Source organism: Nipponia nippon, unplaced genomic scaffold, assembly GCF_047370975.1.
Source record: "Nipponia nippon isolate SJK-2023a ecotype South Korea unplaced genomic scaffold, ASM4737097v1 scaffold_2, whole genome shotgun sequence".
Classification (NCBI taxonomy): domain Eukaryota; kingdom Metazoa; phylum Chordata; class Aves; order Pelecaniformes; family Threskiornithidae; genus Nipponia; species Nipponia nippon.
The window spans coordinates 115,815,957-115,843,114 of record NW_028262336.1 but is presented as its reverse complement, the minus strand read 5'-3'; the positions used below and the strand labels follow the sequence as shown (position 1 = coordinate 115,843,114).

Sequence of the window (27,158 nt, the reverse complement as noted above, 5' to 3'; positions counted from 1 at the left end):
CACTTGAAAGTCTGACCTGAAATTATTTGTTTTGTTTTGTGCTCCAAATTCTTTTATGTATTTAATCAGTGTTTCTTAAAAGCAAAAACCTACACAGGTGCTGGGATGTGGATGAAAAACAAGGAATTCCTCCTTCTTGATGAATGTACTCATCTGAAGATCATAGAATCACACTTTCTTTTCCTTAGTTTTCTTTTTGGCCCTATAGCTTTGTATTCACTGGACCCTTGTAATAGAAATGGCTCTTCTCCTGTACAGTAGGATATACAGTTAAAGGCCTTTACTGAAAATGGAGAGCTTTGCTTTCAGAGTGGATCAACCTAAGGAATAACTGAGACCGTGCTCCTCCAACTTGTTGGAAAGTGGTCTAATCATTTATACACTTATGCATTAATCTCCATTATGGAAATCATGGATGGGGTGCTACTAACTCTTCCATTGGTTATGGAGTATGGAGATTTTGCCTATAGCTAAACCAAGAAGCTGTGACCTTTTAGAGCTCAATGTTGCTGACTTCCAAGAAGCCAAAATTGTTACGCTTTTATATTGACTGCAGGTATTTTTAAACTTCTGGGGTACCTTCTTGCTTATATTGAGGTCTTCAGTGGTACAGAAACTACAGGACTGTATAGGATTGTCACATTTCTTTTCATCTAGCTTCTTGAAGTTACTGATCCCACTATCTTTGGAATAATTGGAACTTTGCACTGATGCAATGTTCTAAATCCTATTGTTACCTTTTTTTTTCATTTTTAGTAAATATTTTGTTACCATGAAAGGGCAATGATCGCCCATGACTTGTCTAATGATATTTGATTATTATATGGTTGTGGTATGTCCCTTAACTGTTAGCATTCAAGATGTAGATAGTTTAAAAGAAAATCATCAATTCACTACAACGTTTTGCAATTATTTGCCCCAAGTGTGCATATGTAACATATGCAACTGTGGTAATCTTATGGAAACATTAACAAACATTATTTTCATATTCTTATAAATATGAAAATGTCATTTAAATCTCTTTAAAATCTATGTTTGCTTTCACACTTGCAAATAATTTGAAAATGGCTGGGTATCTAATCAGTTGGTTTTACTTTTAAGCACTATAGTCTTTGTTATTATGTACACTTTTAACTGCAGTTATTTCTACTGGTTATGAACACTACCTAACACTAAATTAGACATTTTATCATACATATTTACATGGTAGCTAACAGAGTGCACTGATGGCATAAGGCAAGTTGGCTCTCATCACAGAAATGATAAGTGGTATTTGAGCTTGAAAAATCAGCATGAAGTTCTTGTTCTTGAAAAAATTGTATTTACTTTTAAGCTTACATATTTTGATAGAGTAGTATTCTTTCACTAAGTTCTTTTAGTGTAGTTCAGTCCTCCTGTCAGTTGGTCCTGGTTACGATTTCAGTATGTTTGTTTAAGCTGTTCTCAGTATAAGATCATTCTGTTGTTAGGCCATTTATTACAAGCAGATTTTTTTCTTGTTAAATTTTGTTTTGTTAAGTACTGTTTGTCATTTCATTAAGTTATAAATTGTGAGTTAGAATTTAAGAAAAGAGGGCATAAAAGTATCAGGTTTTCTGTCTAGAACAGTGTTTTTCCTTCCAATACAGGCACCTCCAGGCCTCAAAAAGAATCTCTTGCGAACCTATGAATCTTGGACACCAGAGCAAATTAATAAAAAGGGAAATTTGTCTCGAGCACATTCTCTCTTTTGTTTAGCATGGTTTCATGCTGTATGCCAAGAAAGAAGAAATTATATTCCTCAGGTAATAATCTTTCGGGGTACCTTTCAAAAAAAATTACTGCATTTATTAGCTTTTATACTTAGAAGTATTTTTCATCAGGTGTATCTTGGATCATGTTCAGACATAAATAAAACTTGGATACTTCTGGTGCCTGCCTTCATTATTTTCTCTGAATTTGTTGCAAAATAAGATCTTGGTAGCCTAAATTCCATTTGAAAATTGCTACTGCCTGGATGGGGTTATTTTGTGATTTGTGTACTAACTGATACTGATGCACGAGTGAGGTCCCATGGAAAAGATTCTGTCAATCCTGTTTGCTTGGGACAGGAAAAAAATGTTTTGGAAACATACACAATTGAATGAAAGACGTGAGAAAAGAGACGCTTCGATGGGAAGGAAGAGATGATATTGTCTACTCTTTCTGCACGCAAACCCTGTTCAGGGAGAAGGAAGAACAAGGGAATTTACTCCTTTGTTGTGAGGATTATAATGGTTTTCAGAGACTGTCATGTGTTTTTTCTTTAGATAAATTTTTTTTAAAGCAAACATTTCTTTCTGGCTTCAGATGCTTAAATTAAACAGAACAAAACCCCAACCAACAAACTGTTCTATATCCTGTTTATTTTATTTAGACCAGTGGTGAAATTAAGATGTCATCCGAAAGATTTGATCTGGCAGAGCCTGGAATGTTTGAGAGTTTTTTGCTAGTTTTGACTTTGTGATTTAGAAGGTTGTCGGCCTCTTGTATTAACAGACTTTGAATATGGTGTTCAAGAAGTGGAATAAGTGAAAATATTTAAAGTACTGATCTGATACATGAACTCTCATTTGGCTTTGTTCAAATTCATGTTCATTTACCACCAGCTTTCCAAGTGACACAAGACAGGATTACTGCTTTCTGCTTAATTCCACTGTAACTGTGTTTGTCTCATGTGCAGACTTAGTGATAATTTTGTATTGTGCTTAAGATTACCAGTTTCTAACATTGCTGGACTGCAATCCTAGCTAGAAGCTCTTGTATTTTATAATGAATTTCAGGGTTTTTTAGGTCCATGTAGAGATCTGTCAAAAAAAATGCATGAACACTGTTGAAAGACTGTAGCACCTTTCCAGTTTATGACCTTCAGGGTGACTGGCTGATAGCTTGATTGTGATGTGTGGAGCAGCTGCAGTCTTGACCTGAGACTGTATACATCTCACTGGATACATGCATGTTATCTGGCACATTTGCATGTTTCTCATCACAAGTCCTGTGCTCCTGTTCCTATGATATGATCCATATGCAGAGGTACAACCATAAGAAGCTACAGCAATGGGAGATACCTTTGAGATCTGGATTTCCTAAGTTCTGTATCATATATCAATATTTATTGTTAATATTTATCCATTTACATTGAAAGGTTTTTGTGAGAATTACACACGTTACACATTAATGCTATATAAAGAATAATGCCACCAAGAACAAGGAGGTACAAACTGAGAAAGATTAAAATATGCATACGGCAGTCAGCATTTTTGCTGTAATAGTAGCAGTAATTGCTTTACTCATTAGATTTTTTTGTAAGTGACATGAATTAAGGTGTAAGACGATGAAAGTATAATGTAGACTGTGTTTGAAGAATCAGACCTATTTATTAAAATCCAAAGGAAACAGAAATGCAAAAAAGCCCTCAGAAATAAAATCATAAATCAATGCATGATCTAGTCACAGATGTCAGCAAGTTTTAGTTGAAGTAAATACTGTTAGGAAATAAAAGAATCTTAAGCTTACATTCCTCTTACTCATTGGATTCTAGTTTGTATAAGTATGTAAAACTAATTACACTGGTAGAGCTGATTTTTTTTATTATACCTCTACTGAATGTTTCCAAAGATGCACTTTAGATGACATAGGTTGTCTCTTTTTTCATTCAGTATTATGTATTATACAGTATTCAGTAACCACTTAATATTTGTATTTTACTTCATGATCATCATTGTGTGACTAATTAAATTCTTTGGATTTCTTTTAATGGTAGGGTTGGACAAAGTTTTATGAATTTTCTTTATCTGATCTCCGTGCTGGTTTTGACATTATTGATAGACTCTTTGAGGGTAAGTAACTTCTTATGGGAAAATTTCTCACCTCTGTAGCATAACCCTTCTGAATGTCTCTCATTTATAATTTTTAGCATATTAAAAACCTTCACGGTAATTTTTATAAATTGCTTACTTTGCATGCTTGTTTTGTTTGGAGTGGGGCCATTCTGTTTAAAGGCTGTTTTGAAGGTATTTAAATTTTGCATTTGAATCTTCATTGGAACGTTTTCACAAATACAAACACAAAACCAGGTAGTTAGTTAACTACTTCAGTATGGGAAGTAGTCTGACCCTAAATCAGCTGTGCTTAGGCTTTATCAGGTTTTTCTGGATGTAGATCCAGACTCTGAAGATATGTTTGTATTAGTAAACTTATAAGGGCTGGACACAGGCTCAAAACTGTTCCATGATCAGGTTTATTTTTTCCCATATTTGGCTTATGCAGACTAGCATTCTCGTAGGCAGTGACAAGGCATGGTTTGTGAGATAGCAGAGCCTGAAGACTCTTTCCAATAGGCAGCAGGTAAGAGGTTACCTTATTTTAGGGCAAAAGAGAGTTTGGCTGTATGGATGCAAGCCACCTTGTGCCATCTGACCTTGCATTCAAGCAGGACCTGTCCTGTTTTACCATTAGTAGAGAAGCTGCATGAAGAGCTTTATCTTTCTACAACACTCAGATAAGGGTGGAGATGCTGCAAGGCTCATCACCAGTAAGCAAAGCTAGAAACACAGGGTGAATCATAGTTCCATTTTTGGGATGTTGGGTAAACCAATAATTTCCCTATCCCAAGAACTATTCTGCTCAGCTTCTTGGGTTCAGAGGAATAAAAAGGAAATACAGGAAAGCCTGGAAGATGAAATCTTCTCTCTTCATTCCTTCCCAGTGTGAGCTCCCCCATATATTGAATAAATGAATTGAATATGAATGAATTCTTCATATTCATAGAATCATAGAATACCAGGTTGGAAGGGACCTTAAGGATCATCTGGGCCAATCTTTCTAGCACAATCTAGACGAGATGGCCCAGCACCCTGTCCAGTGAGTCTGAAATGTGTTCAGCATAGCAGAGTCAACTGCTTCCCTGGGGAGATTATTCCAATGATTGACTGTTCTCATTGTGAAAAATTTACCTCTCGTGTCCAATTGGAATCTCCTTGGGAGTAACTTGTACCCATTACTCCTTGTTCTCACCATGTGACTCCTTGTAAAAAGGGAGTCTCCGTCTTCTTTGCAGCTCCCCTTTAAGTACTGGTACGTGGTGATGAGATCACCGCTAAGCCTCCTTTTCTCAAGGCTGAACAAGCCCAGTTCTCTCAGCCTATCCTCATATGGCAGGCTTCCCAGACCCTTGATCATCTTGGTGGCCCTTCTCTGGACCCCCTCCAGCCTGTCCACATCTTTTTTGTGTAACGGGGACCAGAACTGTACACAGTATTCCAGGTGTGGCCTGACAAGCGCTGAGTAGAGTGGGGTATTGAAACTCACTGTTAGATAGAGCCCACCTCATTATTCTGTTCAGTAGCGTAGTAATTTCTTACTATTAGTTAATATGAAAAACGTAATTTTTTTAAAACCTTTGCATTTTTTATACTTTCAAAGTAAAGTTAGGAACTGATATTTAGAGATAATTTATGATCATTGACTTAAATGAGATTTATGGATGATTAGTACTTCTGGAATTGGACCTTAGTTATACAGACTTGAAACATACAGTGATGTAAAGAGGTTGAATCATTAACTATCAATGATAATCATTAATCTAATCATTAACTATTGCTGTGAAGATAACTTGTCTTACTAAAGAATGTTTGAAGTATTTGGAAACAACAGTTACCACCAATAAACCCCCCTTAAAGTAATTGCTGTTTCCTTTTTTCAAGTGACTTTAAGAAGTACCTTTCTGATCAAGCTTTTACCTGCACATGAAAGCTATAGGGCATAAGTAGATCATTGTCCCATGTAGTTATATTGGAGAACTGTGATAGAAAGGATGGAAAATACGTTATTTTGAATTTGTGGGATATAGCTAATCCAGAGTAATCTAATTGCAACGTCAGTCTGATCAGGAAACTAACAGTAACATGCTTAGTTTTATGTGCTATGTTGTGTGATTTATAATGATTTACAAAGTACTTGTCCTGGACCTCTTTGTGTTTGAAAGATGACATTTCCAGTAATGTTATCCATTTTGAGCATGATCTGGTTTTGGTTCAATCAATCAGTTTATTTTATGAGATCAGATGGTACTGTGATACAAAATAGTGTATAAAATTTTGAACAAGGGAAATTATTTTTATTTATTTCAAAGGAGCACATAAATAAAATTTTAATCATTTCTGGAAAGCATATAACCAATTATATTATCTACAGTAAAAGCACTTCAGGACTTAAGTAATATTTCTAATGACTCATTTTGAAACACAGTAAATGTTCATTTTATCAATGACAAATGTTTAAAATCTCATTGAAGTTTCTGCAACTTTTATTATTTGGTAATATAGAAGAAAAGCAATTAGAAATTAATTATTTGATGTGCTTGTATTTTTTTTATTTCACTGAAGAACTGCAATGACAAGAAGAAATGCTTATAATGCAGTACTATCCATTGATACAAAACTAATATTAATTAATTTATAGGTTCCAAAGATTTTCAGTGGGAATTTGTGCATGGCTTGTTTGAAAATGCAATTTATGGAGGCCGTGTAGATAATTACTTCGATATGAGGGTTCTTCGGTCCTACTTGGAGCAGCTTTTCAATTCACGAGTCATTGGCAGTTCAAATGCTAGAGGCAAGAAGATGACTAGTTTCCCATATTCAATCTCTTTACCGAATTCCTGCAGTATTTTGGTAGGTATACATCTTCTGTCATCTAATATAGAAACTAAAAGAAGTTATTTTCAAGAATTATTCTTGGAAATAATTCCACAAAGAAAACCAGAGTTACAATCCAAAGAATACCTCCATTTATTTAAGACTTCTTTTGTGTGGAGCACTAATTCTTAAGTGATCAGAACTACTCTGCTAGTCTGTTCTGTCAGTCTCCTTTTTTATGATATCTGATTGGACTATGGTGCAGAGCAGCACAGCTATGAAGAACTGAGTAAAAGAAATTGGGTCAATTTATGACAAGGAAGAATATAATTATATAACAGTGTATTAACATAATAGCACTTTTGTAGAGACTGCTAAACGTTCTTATAACTTCTGGATGAAATAGGAAAATCTAAATATATCTCCTTATTTACAAAATGTATCAACATTCTGGCATAATCTGCTAACATGCCGTGGAGGTTATATGACATTTTATGTGGAAATAAAGATGGATTCTGATTCTCCTTTAGTGTAAACAAGAGGGAATTCAACAGAGTCTGAAGAGCTGATCTCTCCCTATCCTTTCACATACTATTGTGGTTGTTAGTATTATTAAGATTCATTTGCATTTTAATGTAGGACTCCATAGCAGGCCATGATACGAGTTGATGTAAATGGAATTATGCCAGTTAAAATAAACTGCTGTCATTTGGCATTCTCTACGTGGATTCTGACTGTTTAGGTTTGGTGTTTGTTTATTTTTTAATTCTAAATATGACAGTTATTTTCTATAGATGTACTGAGTTAATATCATAAAGAGGGAAGGAATAAACAAACCAGGCTGGTCTCTAGTCTTATAGATAATATGGTGAAATAGATGAACTTTTCATCTTGTCTGCACTCCATGTAATATCTCTGTTTCTTATATGATTATTTATGTGGGAGTTTATACTTTTATGTCTTAAATATTTTTCTGCAAGTAGTTTTGATTAGTAGAACTCTAATAATAAAGCTAAGTTTGATTACTTGAGTTAATTGGAATAATATCTCTTAATAAATAGTGTTCCCTCAGTGTTTTGTGTAGAGGTCTGCTACTGTTGTTATCTCTGAAGTGACATTCTGTGTCAAAGTAAATTGTGCACACCTAGGACATGCTCCTGCAAGCAGAAAACAAAATGCACATGATATAACACAACAGGGTACAGCCAGAGTTTCAAATAGTAAATACTTTTGCCTTTAAAGCCACAATAAAAGACATCCAGCACCATTAGTCTACTTTAGTCTGCAAGGCCTCTTTCTGTTTTGTACAAGAGCAGCATCACTAGTGACTGTTACACTATAACCACTATTGGTGCTATTCTGCATCTCCAATGATCATGCAAACCTAGTTTTACCTAAATGATTTAACTTTCTTTGAGAGATAATATCTTCATAGCTTTAAATAAAAGTGTGTGCTCTTAATTTTATAAATATGTATTATACTCTATTATTTGGATTCCAAATGCCAAAATCTTTTTTCTGTTTTATATTGTCATTAATCTTACTTTTAAGTTTTCAACAGAAGTATCGTAACTGTTTTTCAGAGGCAATCTTAGCATATTTTTCTTTTCAGTTGGTTGCATCACTGTAATCAGAATTGCTTTTTGCTCTTTTAGAGTGAAAACACTATATAAAAGAAGGTAGTTTTTTATAAATAAAAGTAAGAAATTTATAAATAAGATTACCAAGGTATGTCATGTGTGAAATACTTATTTTAATCTTTGTGTTATGCAGTGCACTTAATGAAATTCTTTTCAGCATGCACTGTTAATTTCAGGAGCTGAACAAAAAGTTCCCTCAGTTATGTTTATTCTTTTCTTCTAATGCAGGATTATCGTAATATTATTGAAAACCTTCCAGAAGATGATAAACCTGACTTTTTTGGCCTGCCTGCTAATATTGCTCGATCATCACAACGTATGATCAGTTCCCAGGTAAAATTAGATTTTTCATTGACCTTTGAATCTTTTCTGCGTCCAGTATAAGCTAGGGAACCCAACCACCTTTTCATAAATATGAATTTCCATAAAAAAGTCAGAGTAAATGGAGGGATTTTTGGAATATGTTGACTTTTATCTGTAATATTTTAATATAATAACAATTATCTTTAGTTACAAAGATATTCATTTAGGAATTAACTTTCTCAATAATTCTTTGTTTATTTTATAATAATATAATTCAGTTCATGTTGAGGAATATACACGTATGTAAGTAGTTTCACTAGTTCCATTTATACTGTTAATCTAACTCCTGTCAATGGGATAGTTCTTACAGCTGCTGTTCACTGCAAGTCAAGGTTTGGTTTTGCTCAACAAGTTCTAATATAATAGTTTGACAAATAGAATATGGGTAATATTTTATGCTTTTTCTGAAAGAGAAATTCTGAAGAATTTTCCCAGTAGTCAGAATTCTATCTTTATGGTTAGAAATGTGAAATTTTGAAAAAAAAAAAAAAAAAAAAAAGTTGTTCTCACTGGAGAATAGCATACAACTACTTAGGCATGTCATAATGAAATTCTAAACATAATGAAAAGTAAGTTCCAGGGGTTTTGTACGTCTTAGTTTAAAAATTCACAAATTTTCAATATTTCCATTATTGCTTTGGCTGTATGGTAGATGGCTATATCATAGTCAAGAGTTCGCAGCTATCATTTAATTGCAGTCTAGTCCAGATTTGAGTATATGTTTAATATGTGAGAATGCAGTTATCTTAGTGCTGGAATAATAGGCAATGATCAAAGATTTTTCACCTATTTGTTTTAGAGTTGTATGTAGAAGCCTCAGCTTGGGTGCGTGACTTGGGTCACCCGTTATGCTGGGTACTATTAATGACACAGCTGGGGCAGCTGTCCTTCTCACCCTTTGTGGAGCCAGAAAATACTAAGTGTTTCTCTTGTTCTACTCATAACTTCTATTTTGTCAGTCTAAGAAAGGAAAAGATGGAGTGATTTGAACTCTGGATGTCTTCATCAATACCTTGTTTGGTTTGTTGGACAAAGCTTTTCATTGCTAATATTTTATCACTTCCCTTAGGTGTCAATTCAGTTGCCTAAACATTGTTATCTTGTATCATCTAGAGACGCCCTAGTGTATTTAAGACATCTACAAGGAGCTGCCAGATATGACATAGGACCCAAGTGAATACATTTTCTTGTTGGGCCAGCAACTGGAAATCAGGGGCAAAATGGCACTAGAAGCCAGTGTTAAGCAACTGATTCCCACGGCTTCTGTACCCTGATCCAGTAAAGCATGGATCTGGAGGTCCTGTGTCATATCTGCCTATCCATAACATTTTCTTGGATAACATATAGAGTCTCAAATGGCATTATGTGTAACAACTGAATTGAGCCACTAAGGCTAGAGTCTAGGGAGGAGTTTGACTAAGAAGTGGCTGCACCTCAGCCTGAGTTGGAATTTGGAAATGCTCATAGGCAGGTGAAAGTCCACCTGTTGTTTATTCAGGTTTGCTGGGCATTCTAGTACCTTTTAGCTCAAATATGGTGCAAGTTTAGGTCTTTGAGGCAAAGCTTGAATTCTTTATTCTATATTTTTTTTCATTGCTTTTTAGTTAAGTCTGGATGAGAGCACACGATTACTGTGTAAGTGCAGTTAAACAGTACAAATCTTTAACTAGTGATTAGCATAGTTGATTTGACTGGTAAATTAATTGTATCAGATAACATGAAAGTTGATTGAATTGAGAATCTTATATCAGATCTGTGAAATGAACTGGTCTGTGTATCAAGGCTCGCTTTAATTTTCTGCACAGCCCTAGCATGCTGTCTTATATAAGGACAAGTTATAAGGAAAAAAAAAAGATTAAATCATAGAATCATAGAATACCAGGTTGGAAGGGACCTCAAGGATCATCTGTTTCAACCTTTCTTGGCAAAATCAATTGGAAGTTCCCTACAATTGGAATTCCCTATAATTTCAAGACTTAGAATTACATTTTTTAAAAAAGTATCTAACTGTTTGCTCACACTAACCTAAAAAGGGCTCCATGCAGAAATTTCTTATTGGTATAAGACCTTTGATCTGTTAAAAAAAAAAAAAAAAAAAGCAAGCCACTTGCCTTTGAGTATTGCATTTGTTGAATATCAAATATAGTACTGGTAAATTTGTTTAAATGTATCTGTTCACTTAAATCCATAGCTGTATAGTCCATATTCACTTAAATGCATAGCTGTAAAAATTATTTATTTTATCATTAGCACATGAAACTATGAAGCTATATAAAGACAAATCAGTAGGATGAGGGTGCATAGGGTAACACACTGAGCTCAAGAACTCCTCTATTACAAAGCCAAATGCACCAAGACTCAATGTAGCTCTCTTTGGTTTTGTCTTAAAATCTTTTACATAAATGTGAACTTTAAATGCCTTTGTTTCTGTCAGATACACTGTAGACTGCTGATTATTTTATTTGTGCAACTATGCTTACTTAACCTGTTATGAGCTGCAGTTGTTAAAAATGCTACTATTTGAAAATAAGTCCTCAGTTAACCTCCACAAAATCAGAATAGATTCAGAGTTCCTCTGTGAAGGGAAATAGGTAATGAACGCATTTACATGCAGACTCGCACTCTACTGAACTGGTCTGTCATAGCATTGATTATAATCTATAAACTATGGATTATAATCTTGAAAATATGAGACTGCTGTAGTTACAATTCTGTGAGATGCTTCTATGTCATATGAGAGATTTCCTCATCCTTCCAATAAGAGTTTGTGGTACTTCTTTAAGTCTTAGGCAATTTAAGTAACAGAAATGGGAGATTTTTCTTAAATTTTGTTTCTGCCTAACTATGAATCCTACTCCCATTCCATTTCTGACAGTTTGGCAGCCGTCTTAGATCCATAGGTGATCCCGTGGTTCACAATCTGAAACTGAATGATTGCCTTCTAACAGCAGTGTTTCTCATAAATCTGTTACCAAGTTAAAGCAGAGAAAAGCTGAATGAACAAGGTAGTGAGAAAGAAGTTGCTACCAGCTCAGTCGCCATGTCACTAGCACCAGAAAGGTGAAATTTAATACCATGTCCACTACTTCACTGATTCTGTGCTAAGTATGTGGTATATTCTCTTATAATTTATGTCTACTATCCTCTATAGTTTCTCATCTACTAGCTGTTATAATTTCTCAGTCTGTATTTTTGGTAACATCTTTTTCTTATGCAGAGGTGCACAGAATTGTGTCATCTACACCACTGAAGTCAGGATTAGGAGAAGCAGGTTTTTTTGAAACATACATACTTTGAAGTTACTTATTTAAACCAACTGACAGCAATTTTGAATTTAGTCATATGTTTAAGCTCAGAGATTTAAAATAATCATTCAGATATACACTGCTTTTAAGTAAATTGTAATTAGCAATCTTTTATCAGTTCAAAATCTTTTAAAATAAGTATTAGAACAGATAACACTACGATCCATTGTTAACCATGAAGTTAAATTAATGTAATTCTATTACAAGAAATCTGATATCATTTTATGATGTTGTTTCACTACGCAAGATGGAGTACTTACATAATAGAAATGTAGATTTTATATAAACTTTCTATGAATATTATTTATTTTTCATGTATAGGAATGATAGTTGGTATTGCTGCAGCAACACACTTTGCTGTAGCAGAATTTTGCTGCAGCACTACGCAGCATTTTGCAGTCATGCAGAGATCTCTTCTGCAACCTACTGCATTGCTAATGTTTGGGTAAGCCTACAACAGCACTAAAAAGAACTGGACTTTTTTCAGTAACCTTGCAAATATTGATTATATTCACAGCTTTTCTTTTTTCCAGCAGGGAACTTCAATTCTAATTTAAGAGCCAAATATCACTAGCTGTATTATTTTAATATTGGCAATTACTAATTGAATTGTTAGAAATTATGTCTTATGATGCTCTGTAGTGTAATTCAGAGAGTATAAATACTACATGTGTACTGGTAAGAGCCATTTTGTTTTTAAGAAAATATTTGGCTTAAATAGACATGATCTTTTCAGCAACATGGCTTACATTTTTTTCTGGATTTTGTCCTTCGTTGCTTTATGTAGGTAGAGCTAGGTAAATTTTTAGGGGCTGGATTTGTAGAGTTCACTGTGGCTCTTCGGTTCTGCCTTACCTACTGTTACAACAAGCCCTTGACACAACATCCCTTAGGTTGAATATGGTCATGAATAATCTCACATCTCTTGCGATGTTCTCTCTGCAGAACAGTGCATTTAAAATAGAAAAGAACTCAGCTGACAGTGCAGCTGAAGGAGTCAGCATAGCTCATCCTCTCTGTTTTACACCAGATAGAGATTTTCTGTACAGCTGCCACTCAAGTTTCCTCGTGCTCAGCCAGAGTCCTTACCACTCAATTATGGTCATACTCCTTTCTTCTGATGAACACTGTATTTTTGCCTGCATATTGGCCTGTATTCAGGTGGTTTAATCTCACAGTCTAACCTATAACCAATGATTAGAGCAGTCAGAATATGTGGAAGTTTGCTTTAGGTTTCCTGTGGATGAGAAGGGTCTGTAATTAGATCTTTTTCCAGTCACCTTTTTGCAAAGTGGGCTTTTGGCTCCGGTGTACTTGTCTCTTATTCTTGGGACCATATTTCTGTTCTTTTATGAATTCCTATGAACCAATTTCATCCTTTATTACAATTTTAAATAGAACCATACATGAAGTGTCTTAGTCAAAATAACATTTATCGTATGTGATAAATAGAATTTTTACAGACTGAAACGGGCACGCCTGTGTATGTATTTTTACACCTTGGAAAAGCAGTAAGAGCTATCTTGTTCTGTGCAGGATTTAGCATACCTGTAACTAATACGACTTATTGCCAGTAACCACCTTAGGAAGATAAAATGAAAATGCAGAGCCATTGTTTTGTCTCCCTCCGCTCTTTGCACAGCAGACTTAGCCATTACAGGCACTCCTTAGAGAGCATAGCATTTAAAGCCTTCTGTTAGTGTTGTGTGATCCCATCAAATCCTGTTGAATGGCTATGCCTGCAAATGACTACAGCTTGTAACTAGTAGCTATGTATGATCAGTCGTCTGGTTAATCTAAACATTCTCCAGTAATATAGTAAAGCCTTTTGTGAAAAAAGCCATTCAGTAACCGGCAAGTTATCCAAGACTCTTCAAATATGACTGCCAATGATAATCAATACGGCTAGCATTTGGTTTGCTTAATGCTAATTTCTATACAGAATACTGTGTATAATAATTTTAATAATATCTCCCATCTGGAATTCAGCATTCTTTTACCCATACAGATTCATAGTGCTTCACAGAGACTATTGTATGAGACAGGTAAGTCTCAGTAAGGTTGAAGAATAGATTGTTTTTGGTATTTTCCTGGACAAATGAGTACACTTTCTCACACATACCATGCAAGAAGAAAGGATAGTTACAGTCTCTCTATATACTAGTACAGCATCTTGATTCTTCTGTGTCCACCATCCCAGGAATGGCAAGTGGAAGGCAAGCCTGTGGACTTGCAGTTCACTTTTTAGGACCTCTTGGGGGTGATTGTGCATGCATAATTGAAACTTACTTTTTAAAGTTCGTGGAGCACTGTCTCACGTGAGTGGGATCCCACACTGGAGCAGGGGAAGAGAGTAAGGAGGAAGGAGCGGCAGAGACAAAACGTAATGAACTGACCGTCAACTCCCATTCTCCATCCCCCTGCGCCACTCAGGGGGGAGGAGGTAAAGAAGTTGGGAATGAAGTTGAGCCCAGGAAGAAGGGAGGGATGGAGGGAAGGTGCTTTAAGATTTGTTTTTATTTCTCATTATCCTACTCTGATTTGATTGGTAGTAAATTAAATTAATTTCCCCAAGTTGAGCCTGTTTTGCCCGTGACGGTAATTGCTGAGTGATCTCCCTGTCCTTATCTTGATCCACGAGCCTTTTGTTATATTTTCTTCACCCCCATCCAGCTGAGGAGGGAGTGATGGAACGGCTTGGTGGACACCTGGTGGCCATCCAAGGTCAACCCACCACATCTTCAAAGTGATTAAGGGCATCACAAATGTAAAATAATCCTTTGAGCTTCAGATTGATGAAGAATCCACAGACTGCAGCTTCTTACCAATTTTTCAATGAAATACTATAAAATTATTGAACTGTAGATTTTATATACCCATTAAAAATGTTGAGCTGTGAATACTTACAACTTCAAATAAGTGGGTTCCAGTTCACTTCAACTGAAGTTGCTGGGAGTATTTTTCCTCCTATATTTTGTCCTTTGTAATTTTATTTGGTTTTGAACCAGGCTAGTGATACTCTGCAGTTCTGATGGTTCAGATTTTGCAAGAAAATTACTTCCTTTAAGAACTTGTTTCAGACAAACTTTATAGCCTCAAATATAATCCAAATCTGACTACTATTTTCTGTGGCAGGGTAGAGGACATAAGGTAATTTACTTTTCCCAGATACATTTCTCTCAAACCCAGCTGCATGCTTGTCTTTGCCCATTTTGTCTCAGAGTGAGTGACGGGAATCACTCTCACTTCTCCCAGTTAGCAACTCCGTCAATTTTACCATCTGAAAGTAATTGCAGAAGGATGTTTCCTTGAGAGACTCCTTTTTCTTTTGATCCTAGATATTTATCTCAGCTCTTTTGATAATAATTGATTCTGCTTTTCTGTCCCGTCTAACTAATCTCAAAATGTCTTCATGGAATCCATCTGGTATTCATGAAGGCACCAAGAAGAGTCGAACAGTTCCTGTAACTTTAATGTGCTTCTTTGTATTGTTAACAAAAGAACCGGCTTGCTGTTTGACATATTTAAAGGAATGCCTTTCCCATCATGTTATACTCTAGGTGCTTTCTTCTGAACTTCTGCCCCTATGTTTCTCTTTGGACTTCGATCATCCCTGCCTGACAAACCTAGTTTAAAGCTCTGCTTGCTAGTAGCAAGCCTGTTGGCAGATACTCTTGTTACACTTTGTCATATGGATTCTGTCTGCCCCTAGCAGTCAATCTCTCTCAAACATGGTGTCACAGCCATAAGAGCCAAAGTCATGTGTGCAACATCCCAGCTCTGCAACCAAGTATTGTAACCTGGTTGCACGGTCACACGCATCCATTCCTGTCCCATTCCCTTCACTAGCAGAATCGGGAGAACACCACGAGGGCCCCCATGTCCGTGGTCACCTGCTACTTCCTCTGAAGGGCACTGGTTCTGATCCGTGAGTCAGGCTCAGGTAGCCCACATGCCTCCCCAATAGAACTTTTTCCTCCTCACCTGTTTCTACTCATTCTGCAATTGCACATCTGCAGGTGGAGAAGGAGGTTTTTACTTCTTGCTGGAAGTCACAAACTTCCCCTTTTATTTACCAATATGGACATACTCTGTTGGGTAGTCATTGCAGGATGTCAGATAAACTAACGTAACAGAAAAAATATTTTCTGTACTAAGGATGATATTCATCTAACAAAGCTGTATTTTTCTCAAAGTTAGGTGCCTAATCTGATGGTTATCTAGGCTTCCTGTATGTTACAGTACATCTCCAAAGAATAACACATTTCTACCTGCCATAGCGTGAATTATGTAGAAATCCCATTTCATTCACTAATATTATCTTCAGTCAGTCTTTTAGTATTTCTTAAAATACCTCCTGTATTAATACCAAATATTTTATTTAGATGTTATTCTTTAATACATTTCCCACAAGTCAATGGTATTGTAAAAATATATTTTGTGGAATAAAAGTGTATCTTTGAAATACACAGAGAGGTTCTGTAGGATTTGTAGTTCAACTCTTAGAGGATATTTTGTTAAAATCCTACTAGCAAAGACTTGTGATGTATTTATTGATTCAAGCCACTTCAAATTCCCCCCTGATCAATATTGGAATAATTTCATGTGAGTTTGTTTTTCTTGTAAATGTCTAGGTACTGTGATAGAAAAATATGATAAGCCTGATTCATAGCCAATTGAAGTCAAAAAAAGAAGCCCCAGTGTAATTAATCTTGTCTAACTTGAATCATATGAATATTAGCCACCTCATCTTAACTAGTTATCCATTTTTTTGTTACTAAAGAAAGACAGGCAGCTACAGGGAATAATTTGTGCCATTCTTAGACAGCCATCTAAGATAAAGAGGTGAATCATCTTTTGGAAGTACCTATTTCTTTCCATTGAACTTTGGATCAAGCTCTGTAATAATGTCAACAGCATTTCTAAAAATTGTGCAGTGAACATTTTAATGACCCTTTAAGAGATGAAAGAAAACTGCCATAACTACCAGGTTGTTGGTTATGCAGAAATGGGAGGGTTTCTCTTCTACTGGAAGCTGGACTATTTGAAAAATTAGTCATTGGGACAGGAATTGAAACATAGCTGTTTCTCCCATTTCTGCATTGAGTGTTGTAACAATCCAAATATAGTTACCACACTTTCATCTCATATATAAATATTCAATTTAAAATTAAAGAGTTCAGGAGGAAGAAGTGAAAATTCAGGCATCTTAAAGCATGCAGGTTATCGTGCTTGTCTCAGATGTTGATAATTTTCCTAGAAATGCTAATAAATGAAAAAGGGATTTTATTATTCAGTAAATGGATTTTTTTGTTTGTTTTGTTTTCCAGAGCAGTAAAAGACCAACACATTTCAAATTTCATTTGTTTGTTATCAGTTTTATTTTATTTAACTGCTAAAGCAAGTGAATGGTTCCCACAACTAATTGTGCATCCTTAGACAAGGCCATCATTCACATTAATGGAAGAGAGTGTGCTTGTGAGACTGACCTGTTATTTGCCTACTGACAGGAACTTTTCAAGAGTGCAGTTCGAGATTAAGACAAATTTAAAAAAAAAACAAACTTCAGTTCAAAATGTAAATGCCTTCTTAAGTTAAAATTAATGCATCAGAAACAGAAGGAACGCCATGCATGCCAATATAAGCTGGCATGAAAGGATTGGAAACCTGGTTAGAAAGTTTTCATAGATCACATAACTATAGAAATGCTGGTTAGAAGGGACCTCTGGAGTTTATGTAGTCCAATCTCCTTCACTAAGTGGAACTGTTGCCAACTCTGTCTATGGCTTTCTCTGTCTGCACTGTGTGCCATTGTCCAAGTTGTTCATGGAGAAATTGAATGATGTGGGCCCCAGTATCAAACCCTGGTTTCCTTCTCTTCTCACTAGCTGCCAGCCAGATGTCCAGCCCTTGATCACTACCATTTGACTCCAGCAATACAGCCAGTTTTCCATCCAGCCCATTCTTTGAGATTATGTTTCAAGCCCATACTTCCTCAGCTTCCAAAATAGGAATGCAATAGAAGATGATGTCAAAAGCCTTATTAGCAGTAGCCCCTGCTCTTCCCTCATTCACACAGTCATTTCATCACAGAAGGCAATCAAGTTGCTCAAACATTGTTTGCTCTTGGTAAAGCCATGTTGACTGTTTCCAATTGCCTTCTTTTTCCTTCTAGTGTTTGGAAGTGGGTTCCATGTTGATGTGTACCGTGATGTCTCCAGGGACAGAGATCAGGTGGAATAGTCTTGTCATTCCATGAATCTTCCATCCATTTCTTAAGGCAGGCATAATGTTACCCTTACCAGCAGTAAGGCTTTTCTCCGATTGCCATGATTTTTCATATGCAATACAGAGCAGCCTTGCCATCACATTGGCCAGCAGCCATGGGTGAATCTCATATGGATTTCATTGGTTTGAGTAGAATCATAGACTCATAGAATCATTTAGGTCATTGAGTCCAACTGTAAACCTAACACTGCCAAGTCCCACTAAACCGTGTCCCTAAGAGCCATGTCTACACATCTTTTAACTACCTTCAGGGATGGGAACTCAACCAGTTCCCTGCGAAGCCTGTTCCAGTGCTTGACAACCCTTTTGATGAAGAAATTTTTCCTAGTATCCAATCTAAACCTCCCCTGGTGCAACTTGAGGCCATTTGCTCTTGTCCTATCACTTGTTACTTCGAAAAAGAGACCGACCCCCACCTCACTACAACCCCCATTCAGGTAGTTGTAGAGAGCAATAAGGTCTCCCCTCAGCCTCCTCTTCTCCAGACTAAACAACGCCAGTTCCCTCAGCCAGTCCTTGTAAGACTTGTGCTCTAGACTCTTCACCAGCTTTGTTGTCCTTTGGACATGCTCCAGCATCTCGATGTCCTTCTTGTAGTGATGGGCCCAAAACTGAACACAGTATTTGAGGTGTGGTCTTACTAGTACTGAGTACAAAGGGCTGATCACTTCCCTAGTCCTGCTGGCCACACTATTTCTGATGCAAGCCAGGATGTTGTTGGCCTTCTTGGCCACCTGGGCACACTACTGGTTCATATTCAGCCAGCTGTCGACCAACACCCTAGGTCCTTTTCCACTGGGCAGCTTTCTAGCCACTCTTCCCCAAGCCTGTAGCATTGCATGGGGTTGTTGTGTCCCAGGTGCAGGACCTGTCACTGAGACTTGTTGAACCTCATACAGTTAGCCTCGGCCCATCCAGCCAGCCTGTCCAGGTCCCTCTGTAGGGCCTTCCTACCTTCAGGCAGATCAACACTCCTGCCCAACTTGGTGTCATCTGCAAACTTACTGAGGATGTACTCAATCCCCTCATCCAGATCATTGATAAAGATGTTAAACAGAACTGGCTGCAATACTAAGCCCTGGGGAATACCACTCGTGACCAAATCCAAATGGGTTTAACTTCATGTTCATGTATGAGTATGTTCATGTTCTCTAAGTAGACTGTTTCTCTCCCATTGTTAGCTGCTCCTTTCCTTCCTAAACCATACACAGAGGCCATTAAATACTTCAGGCATTCATGTACCATCCCTCACTTATATTCTCTTCCATTCGTCAAATGCCCCATGTTTTCTTTAAACTTTTGCATATGTGTTGAAACCCATTTCACCCTTAATATTCCTTGCTAGTCTTATCTCCAGCTGGGCTGGGGTTTTCTAATTTCATCCTGAAATGCCCAAGCAGTGCTTTTATCTTCTTTCTTACTCTGTCCTTGATTTTGCTTCTTATATGTTCGGTTTTTTGGTCTTTTAATCCATTGAGACACTCCCTGCTTACCCAACAGTCATTCTGCTGAAAATCCTGGTCTTTCTGCACAGTGAAGTGATTTGTTTGAAGCTCACTCAAAAATACTCCTTTATTCCCCTTTTTAATCAGTTGAAATTAATGTGCTGTCCACTATACCGTCTCCAGTTTTCCCTCTCCCTTATGCCTACTTCTCATGGGATTCTGCTAACTGTTCCCTGAATAAACCAGTGTTTGCTTTCCTAAAGTCCAAAATCTTAATTCTTCAGTGTACCTCATGCCTATCCAACATATATATAAATATAAATAATAATTCCTGCCTGCATTGGCAATGTTGACTGTTAACCAGCACTTCAGAAATTTTCTTCAGTAATGTCATCATTAATAATACAGCTTTTTCACATACATTTTGAACTATAAAGATATACGGTTACAAATAATGGTATTAAAAGGGCTTCTGTGACTGAAAGGTAACTCTTAATTTGAGTTAAAATTTTATGAGCCAGCAGGTCTTTCATGAAATTTATTCAAGCTTTTAAGATACAATTCCGATGAAAAAAATGTTGATGCATTTCTTTGACATACTATAAAGCTTGTGTGTTTTATTTCTCATACTAAGTAAAAATCTCATCTTGCAGATCACTGTTATAACTATCAATTTGGATCTGTACAGGACTAGAATGCACATTGTTATAGAGAGTATTTAAATGTGTGTAGAAAGACCTGTATCTGTATTTCATACTTATTTTCATGTATTCATACCATGAAATTTCATACTTGTCATGAATGGCAGCTGAATCATTTGAAAACTTAAGACTTTGTTCTAACAGAAATTTATACAGAAATAGTATTCACACGTTACATCCGGATGACTTAAGTAAATTATGATATCTGAACAAAAAGTCAGGTTTACAAAATCAGGCAAAAAGCATGTTGCCTAACTGTATACTCCACATAAATTATACTAGCACAGAAACCTCATACTAAATGCATTCTTTTTATAGATGTGATTGCTTAAAGAGAAACAATTTCTTTAATGAAATCCATTAGAAGTCAAAAGGAATAGCTCATCATACCTTAGGATAGCTGCTAAATATAGTACTCATTTAAAATAATTACTGTTGCTATTTTGTCTGTGCTTGAAACTTAGAAATTTTGTAGCAAAACCTAATTATCTTTTTTTCATAGTTTTTTTTTTTTTATTTTGTGATGAATACTTGCTGAGTTAAAATGAATAGTAAAATAGTAATGGAAAACTGTAGGGCAGTCTAGTAAGACAAGCAAGGTATGAACGAGGGTCAGGAAACATGAAGTGAATCTTGCCTCATTAAATATAATTGGAATGATTTCATTGGCTTCAGTAACAGCATTTTATCCTTGGGTTCTTTTTTTCAACTCTGTTGTTGACCCGCTCTTATTTCAGACAGTCACTGGCTGATTCTGTACCTCTTCCCACCATTCCTTGCGTATCTTGTTTGCTTAGATTAAAACTGCTCTCTGTCTTCCTAAAACTGTAGTCAGATCTATGAATGTAGTATGTTCCACTGCTGGTTTTTACCTTGTTAATGACAGCAACTGAGACAGCATGTGTAGGGGAGGGTGTACAAGGACACCCGAAACTCTTAGATTGCTGGATGATCATGCTTGATATTATACACCAAGTCTCCACTGCTGTTATTACCCAAGTCAGCTAAAGCAGAGTTAGGGTGAGTATGTCTACCCGATATTACAGTCACACATCTGACTGCAGTGTTCCTGCTGCATATAGAATAGTGGGGCTCTGGTGTGTGGTTATTTTTCAAGGTGCAATTGTAATATAATGATAGCGTAGCTTCTTGTGTGTTCATCACCAGACTGAATTTTCTTTCAAAATCTAGCTCTTTAACAGGACTCTGAGCACTGGTACCTAATTTTATATCTACTGCTCCCCCATAATTCTAATCATGTCACATAGAGTAATATGGGTATAATTATTGAAAAGCATGCAATTGAAATTATTCTTGAACTTGTTATGTTATTGCTATAGATGTCAGGATGAACATAAATCTATTTTCTTAAAATAATTTAGCATTTATACAACCCTTGATTCAGCTGTGCAGAGCATATAATTGCTGACATTTATTAAATGCATCCCACATCACAAATACGTGACTAATAGGCTGTAGCAGAAATTGATGAGTAATGGCAAACTGTATTTATTATTACCCTGCAATTGAACAATTTGAGTACGTAATAAGAATTTTTAAAATATGGGGAGTGTTTTCTATATACCCATGGTGCTGCAGAAAAGAAATGTGCTGTGCCACATAACGGAGTGGAAGCCACAGTACTGTGCTCTAATGAGAAACACAGCCCTTTACCATCGCAGTGAATCAATGGAGTCCTTCAAGTAGCCTTATTAATTGCCGTAGGATTGGTGCTATGTATATGACAATATATTGCTATTCTGCATATTTTCTGTTTCTAGGCTACAATTTTCCAGTTTTCTTACATTTTTTCAGGGTGTGTAATTAGCTAAGTTCAACCACCTCTTCTGGCCTTCCTTTGAGCGTCGTGTTCTCCAGGTAGTATGGGGACCTCTACAAAGTAAAGCTCTTAGTTATTCCCTGGGAGAAGGTGCAACTGGAATACTGTCTGGGTCAGTAGTGGGCTTGTGCTGTCCATCTGCAGCATCCTGCTGATTTTCTTTCCTCCTCCACTGAACCCCTGCTCTACAGAGGATCTTCCTGGCATCAAAGGTATATGATCCTCTTCTGTATAAAAGAAGATATAGGAGGTGTCAATGTCTTCCCTCATTTGCTTTGTATTTTAAGAAGGCATGAATCTCTGTAATGAGTCCAGTCCTACTTATTGAGTGAACGAGCAGCTTTGAGATGATCTTGAGGGAACAACAAAAGAGAAAGCATAGACCTACACTGTTTCTCACTCATCCACATGCAGTATGAATGATTTGGTTGTGAATTCCATTAAAGTACCCTCCTCCTAACAACCTCCATGGACCCTGTTCTTGCAGAGAGGTAAGGGACACAGGGAGACTGAAAGTCAGAGAGGTTTCATTGGCAGCTTGATCTTAGGCTACTTTCACAGCAATATGGATTACTGCAGCCAAACTACGAGGTACAGTATGGAAGCATGTAGTTCTGTCAGAAGGCATATCAGACTGAAACCTGTTCCCTCTCTTGACACAATGAAGACATAGTTGCATTGCAGTGAGTTACTACTTTCCCAATATTTACCAAAGTGACTATGTTATAAACGTCATATTTTAGTTTGAACTGTAAAGTCTTGTAAAAACAGAAATATGTCCTTGAACAGCTGTGTAAAGGGATATATTGCTTCATTCAGAGAAAGGAAACATAGAAGTGGTTTCTGTTCTAAGACTACATCCTTTTAAAACTGGTAGATGGCAGCAGAGTATCTGCTTTGGCATTGTCTATAGGTTTACTGAGAGGAGTTTGTTAGCTTTTTGTACAAAAATAAAAATCCTTCTATCTGTTCCATAGTCTTAAAAAAATAGCAGTTATCTGACTAGCAAATCTTTTCTGTTTTGTACTCTTAGAACAGTAATCATATTTAGTTCAGAAATGATTGATCCTGGATTGTTTTTTTTAATTCAGTGACAGAATTTCACAATATATTTTTCGGTTTATTCTTTCCTCTTTTTCAAATGGTAATACTGTGTGTAAAATTTGATTTTGTTGTATGATTTGTAGGATAGATTGCTTATGAAACAAATACAAGACTTAGATATAAACCTGTGTTTGTTATATATTGTATTTGTGAAGTAGCAGTTTTTGCAATAGCTGTGAATTACTGAAGGCAAGACCTTTTCCTCCTCTTGTGCATGACTAAAGAACAGAAATAGATTTTGTGTTCCTACAAATCTTTTTTTTCTCAAAGTTCCATGGAAGGAAAAGTTAAAATCTTGACATTTCCTCATTTTTATTTTTCCATGAATTTTTATTTTAATTTTCAGGTCTAACATGACTTTCTAGTAGTTCCATATGAAGCCACATTGCCTCATTCATTGTCTTTATTGCTTTCCATTCTGTTCATTATCGCTCTTAATTTCTCTAAATGTGTGGGGGTTTTACTGTAATGTGTCGGTCAATATCATAACAGCATATATCCACAGAAACACATAAAGTACGCGATAGGTGAAAAAACTGAGATGCACAATTACTTTAATAACTAGGTAAATAAATATTGACATTTTAAGTTTGACTGCCTCACCTTTATTAATATATGCAACTTATATTTTTCTGTGCTGACAATGCAAAAAACCATAGTATATGAACTTTCCACTAAGAATGGAAAAAACATTCAGTAACAGTTTCTGTATGCCGTTCATAGTTATTAGATGCACTGTTCACAAATAAATTACTCTATTGAATTTTTTAATATAAATACTGTTTTGATTAGTTTACTTTACTTAAAACAGGCAGCTTCTACAAAGACTGAATTCTACAAGTTCTGAATAATCTTCTTAGCCCTCTTTAAACAGACCATTATTGGTTATTGCTTTTGTATTTTGGTTACCTTTCTTTCCGTACTTCTCATATTTTCAGTGATGGTACTGTTTTCCTGCAGATTTTTTCAGTCTTATCATTTTTTCAAAATATTTAGGTGTGTATTTGGCCTGGAACAGCACAACATATAAGAGCTTTTAGTGTATAATATATTAAAAGACTATGTTGAGGTAACAAAGGTGAGCATTCAAAGGTTAGGTATTTTAAAAGTACTCTTATTTTGAGTACCCTGTTGTATACAACTCTGATTAGATTTTCAGTTTTCTTAGTATTATAAGTACATACATAACTGCTTGGTACCTTTCCAAACTAGAGTGCAAAGGATATGATTCAACAGACCTAGATGTCTGCATCTGTGCTAGTCACTCTTAGTCTCTCTTTGTGGTCATAGAAGTATCGTGTTTAAGGCACGATTAATCTCATCCTAGAATAAGTATCTGAAGTTGATTATAAGTTGACCTGATGGTAAGATATATATAGTGTAGTGAGAGGAGCTGAATTCTTGTTGACTTTTTAAGTTGGGTTTCCAGGAAATGAAAATCCTCATTCTAATTTCCACAACAAAGACCTATGTGTCTGAGGTACCTATGTAAGGAACTTAGTTTTCCTGTCTACTCAGTAGGAGAGACTTCTGAACGACAGTTTAACCCACTTAAGATCTGTCTATTGATTATGTAGGCAGGCTAAGGTGGTAATCTTTGTAATTTAAGTAAGTTTTAAGTAAGCTTTAAGTAAGTGCCTAAAGGTAGGTGGGGTGAATTTGTACTTGTCTGTCTTAAATTTGATTTAAGTGACTATGTATAGTGCCCTTTCTCAACCCAAAAGTTATTTTGTCTCCCTAAATACAGATTCCTAATCATATTCCATTTGTCAGCTGAATCAAGGTCTCCAAGGTACTCATCCAGTCCGTGTTCTCATTCCTGTCCTGCTGCCTTACAGAGCCATTTTTGTATTTCATATGGCCCCCAGGAATGTATTCCTGATATTCCTCTTTCTTTTTAAATCCAGTTTCCCTTCCAACTCCAAACTTGTTTCTCTTGCCTGGAGGTGAAAACAGTTCCGTGGAGTGACTGCAAACATACCACATAACCTGGGAGACTTTTGTGATACCCCTGATAATTCTAATAGGGAAATGCATCCCACTCCTGATTTTATTCAGGTCATTCCCAATCTTAACACATTCTTTGTCCCAATCTGTGCATTTTACTCTTGTATTTACAGGACATAGGCTGAAACAAGAAAGATCCAGACTGGATATTAGGGGAAACTTTTTCATCATTAGGACAGTAAAGCAGTGGAACAGGTCATCCAGAGAGGTTGTGCAGTCTCTGTATTTGGGATTTTTCAAGACCAGGTTGGATAAAGCCCTGAGCAATCTGGTCTGATCTTAGCCCTGCTTCAAGCAGGAGATTAGACTAGAGACCTCCTGAGGTCTTTTCCAACCTGAATTATTCTGTGATCCTATAAAAAAATCAATTTCCCTTTTCATTTGTGTAACATTCAGAAAGTGACTAATTTGAGAGTACTGAGTAAACCTTTTCTCAGGCTTCAGATGATTTGAAGTAGCATAGACTGGTCAGCACTGTAAGAAACTTCACTGTGATTTGTGAGAATAAAATGCCATTCAAGTTCTAAAATTAAACTTGTCATCATACTTAAGCAGTAATATGAGTTATTATTTTACAATCTCTAATTCTTTACTAAATTTCAAGAGATTTCATGGATGTAAAAAATGGCACACAAAAAAATGTCCATCACATTTGCAATCCCTTAGCAAAAGTTTGGGATGCTGAATCAGTTCAAAGATGAGGTCAGCTTGAGTATTTTGACATGACTAAAACATATTCTTGAAGGTGAATGACTGTTCTAGGCTAAAATTTTCAAAAAATATTCAGGCTGAAACAGCCACCAGTATCTAAAGTTTCAGCACAACCCATTAATTTTTTTTTTTTTTTTAAATTATAGTCAATTGAAAACAGCGTGCTGTCATGGAAACTTCAGTAGTAAGCTATGCTACCATCATACCTGTTATACACAAGAGAAGAAATGGTATGAACTGGAAAGAATTAAAGAATTTCCATGAATATTTGATAAAGATCATTGTATGATACAGTACTATAGAACACTGAGACTTAAAACTTGATTTCTTTTGATTGAATATGTTTCATTTAAGTGCTTAACTTTTGACAATCATATCCCAATATTTTTGTACTACAAAGCAGAAAGAGATGTAGTTGCACTGAAGAACAAAGATTGAAATAATGGATAGATAGTGTATTTCCTATTTAAATTACGTAGACAAATTCTATAATTAGATAATTAAAAATAGACAGCTAGCCCTATACACTCGAGTTAGAAAGTACTTTTAATTACTTGATCTTGGAGTCACTACTTCTCAAATTCATGTCAGCTATATGGAGCTAAGTGTTTATACCTATGAAGTCACTTCAAAAAGAATATAATAATATTTTCAATCCCCCATATTCACAAAGCAATCATATAAACTTCCTGCAGCTTTATAGTATAAATATACAAGTTTATATGCAGTACTGCATACTGAATTACCAGTAAAGTATATTTGATGTAAACGTTTTATTTCTTTGCAAATGATGTCAGGCAACTATCCAAAAACAAATCATCAGAGCCAAAACTATAGCTAAAAGAATGATATCTGGAAGGCACAAATGTGTGTTTATTATCTGTATTGCTTGTCAGAACATTTGGATGAGTGCAGAGTGAAAAGGAGGAAGAATAACAGGAATTATAAAGATACTATGATCAAAACATTAATCAGAGAAAATAATTTTTTGCTAAATTAAATAAGAATCTTTTCTGCTATACACAACAGCTGGAGCATGCAAAGAATTATTAAAGTTTAAAATCAAGTTATAAGAATGAGAGGATGAAATGGTGTTTT

General features: G+C 35.9%; 1 protein-coding gene across 2 annotated transcripts in view; it reads left to right on the top strand.

Moving 5' to 3' along the window:
- The window catches only part of DYNC2H1 (dynein cytoplasmic 2 heavy chain 1), a 183,624-nt gene that overhangs the window by 111,922 nt on the left and 44,544 nt on the right, over positions 1 to 27,158 (top strand). For both annotated transcript variants that reach the window (XM_087757020.1, XM_087757019.1), the window contains exons 79-82: positions 1,629 to 1,784; positions 3,782 to 3,857; positions 6,481 to 6,692; positions 8,525 to 8,629. In XM_087757020.1, the coding sequence (XP_087613146.1) occupies positions 1,629 to 1,784; positions 3,782 to 3,857; positions 6,481 to 6,692; positions 8,525 to 8,629 (549 nt within the window). The remainder of the gene's footprint in view (positions 1 to 1,628; positions 1,785 to 3,781; positions 3,858 to 6,480; positions 6,693 to 8,524; positions 8,630 to 27,158) is intronic.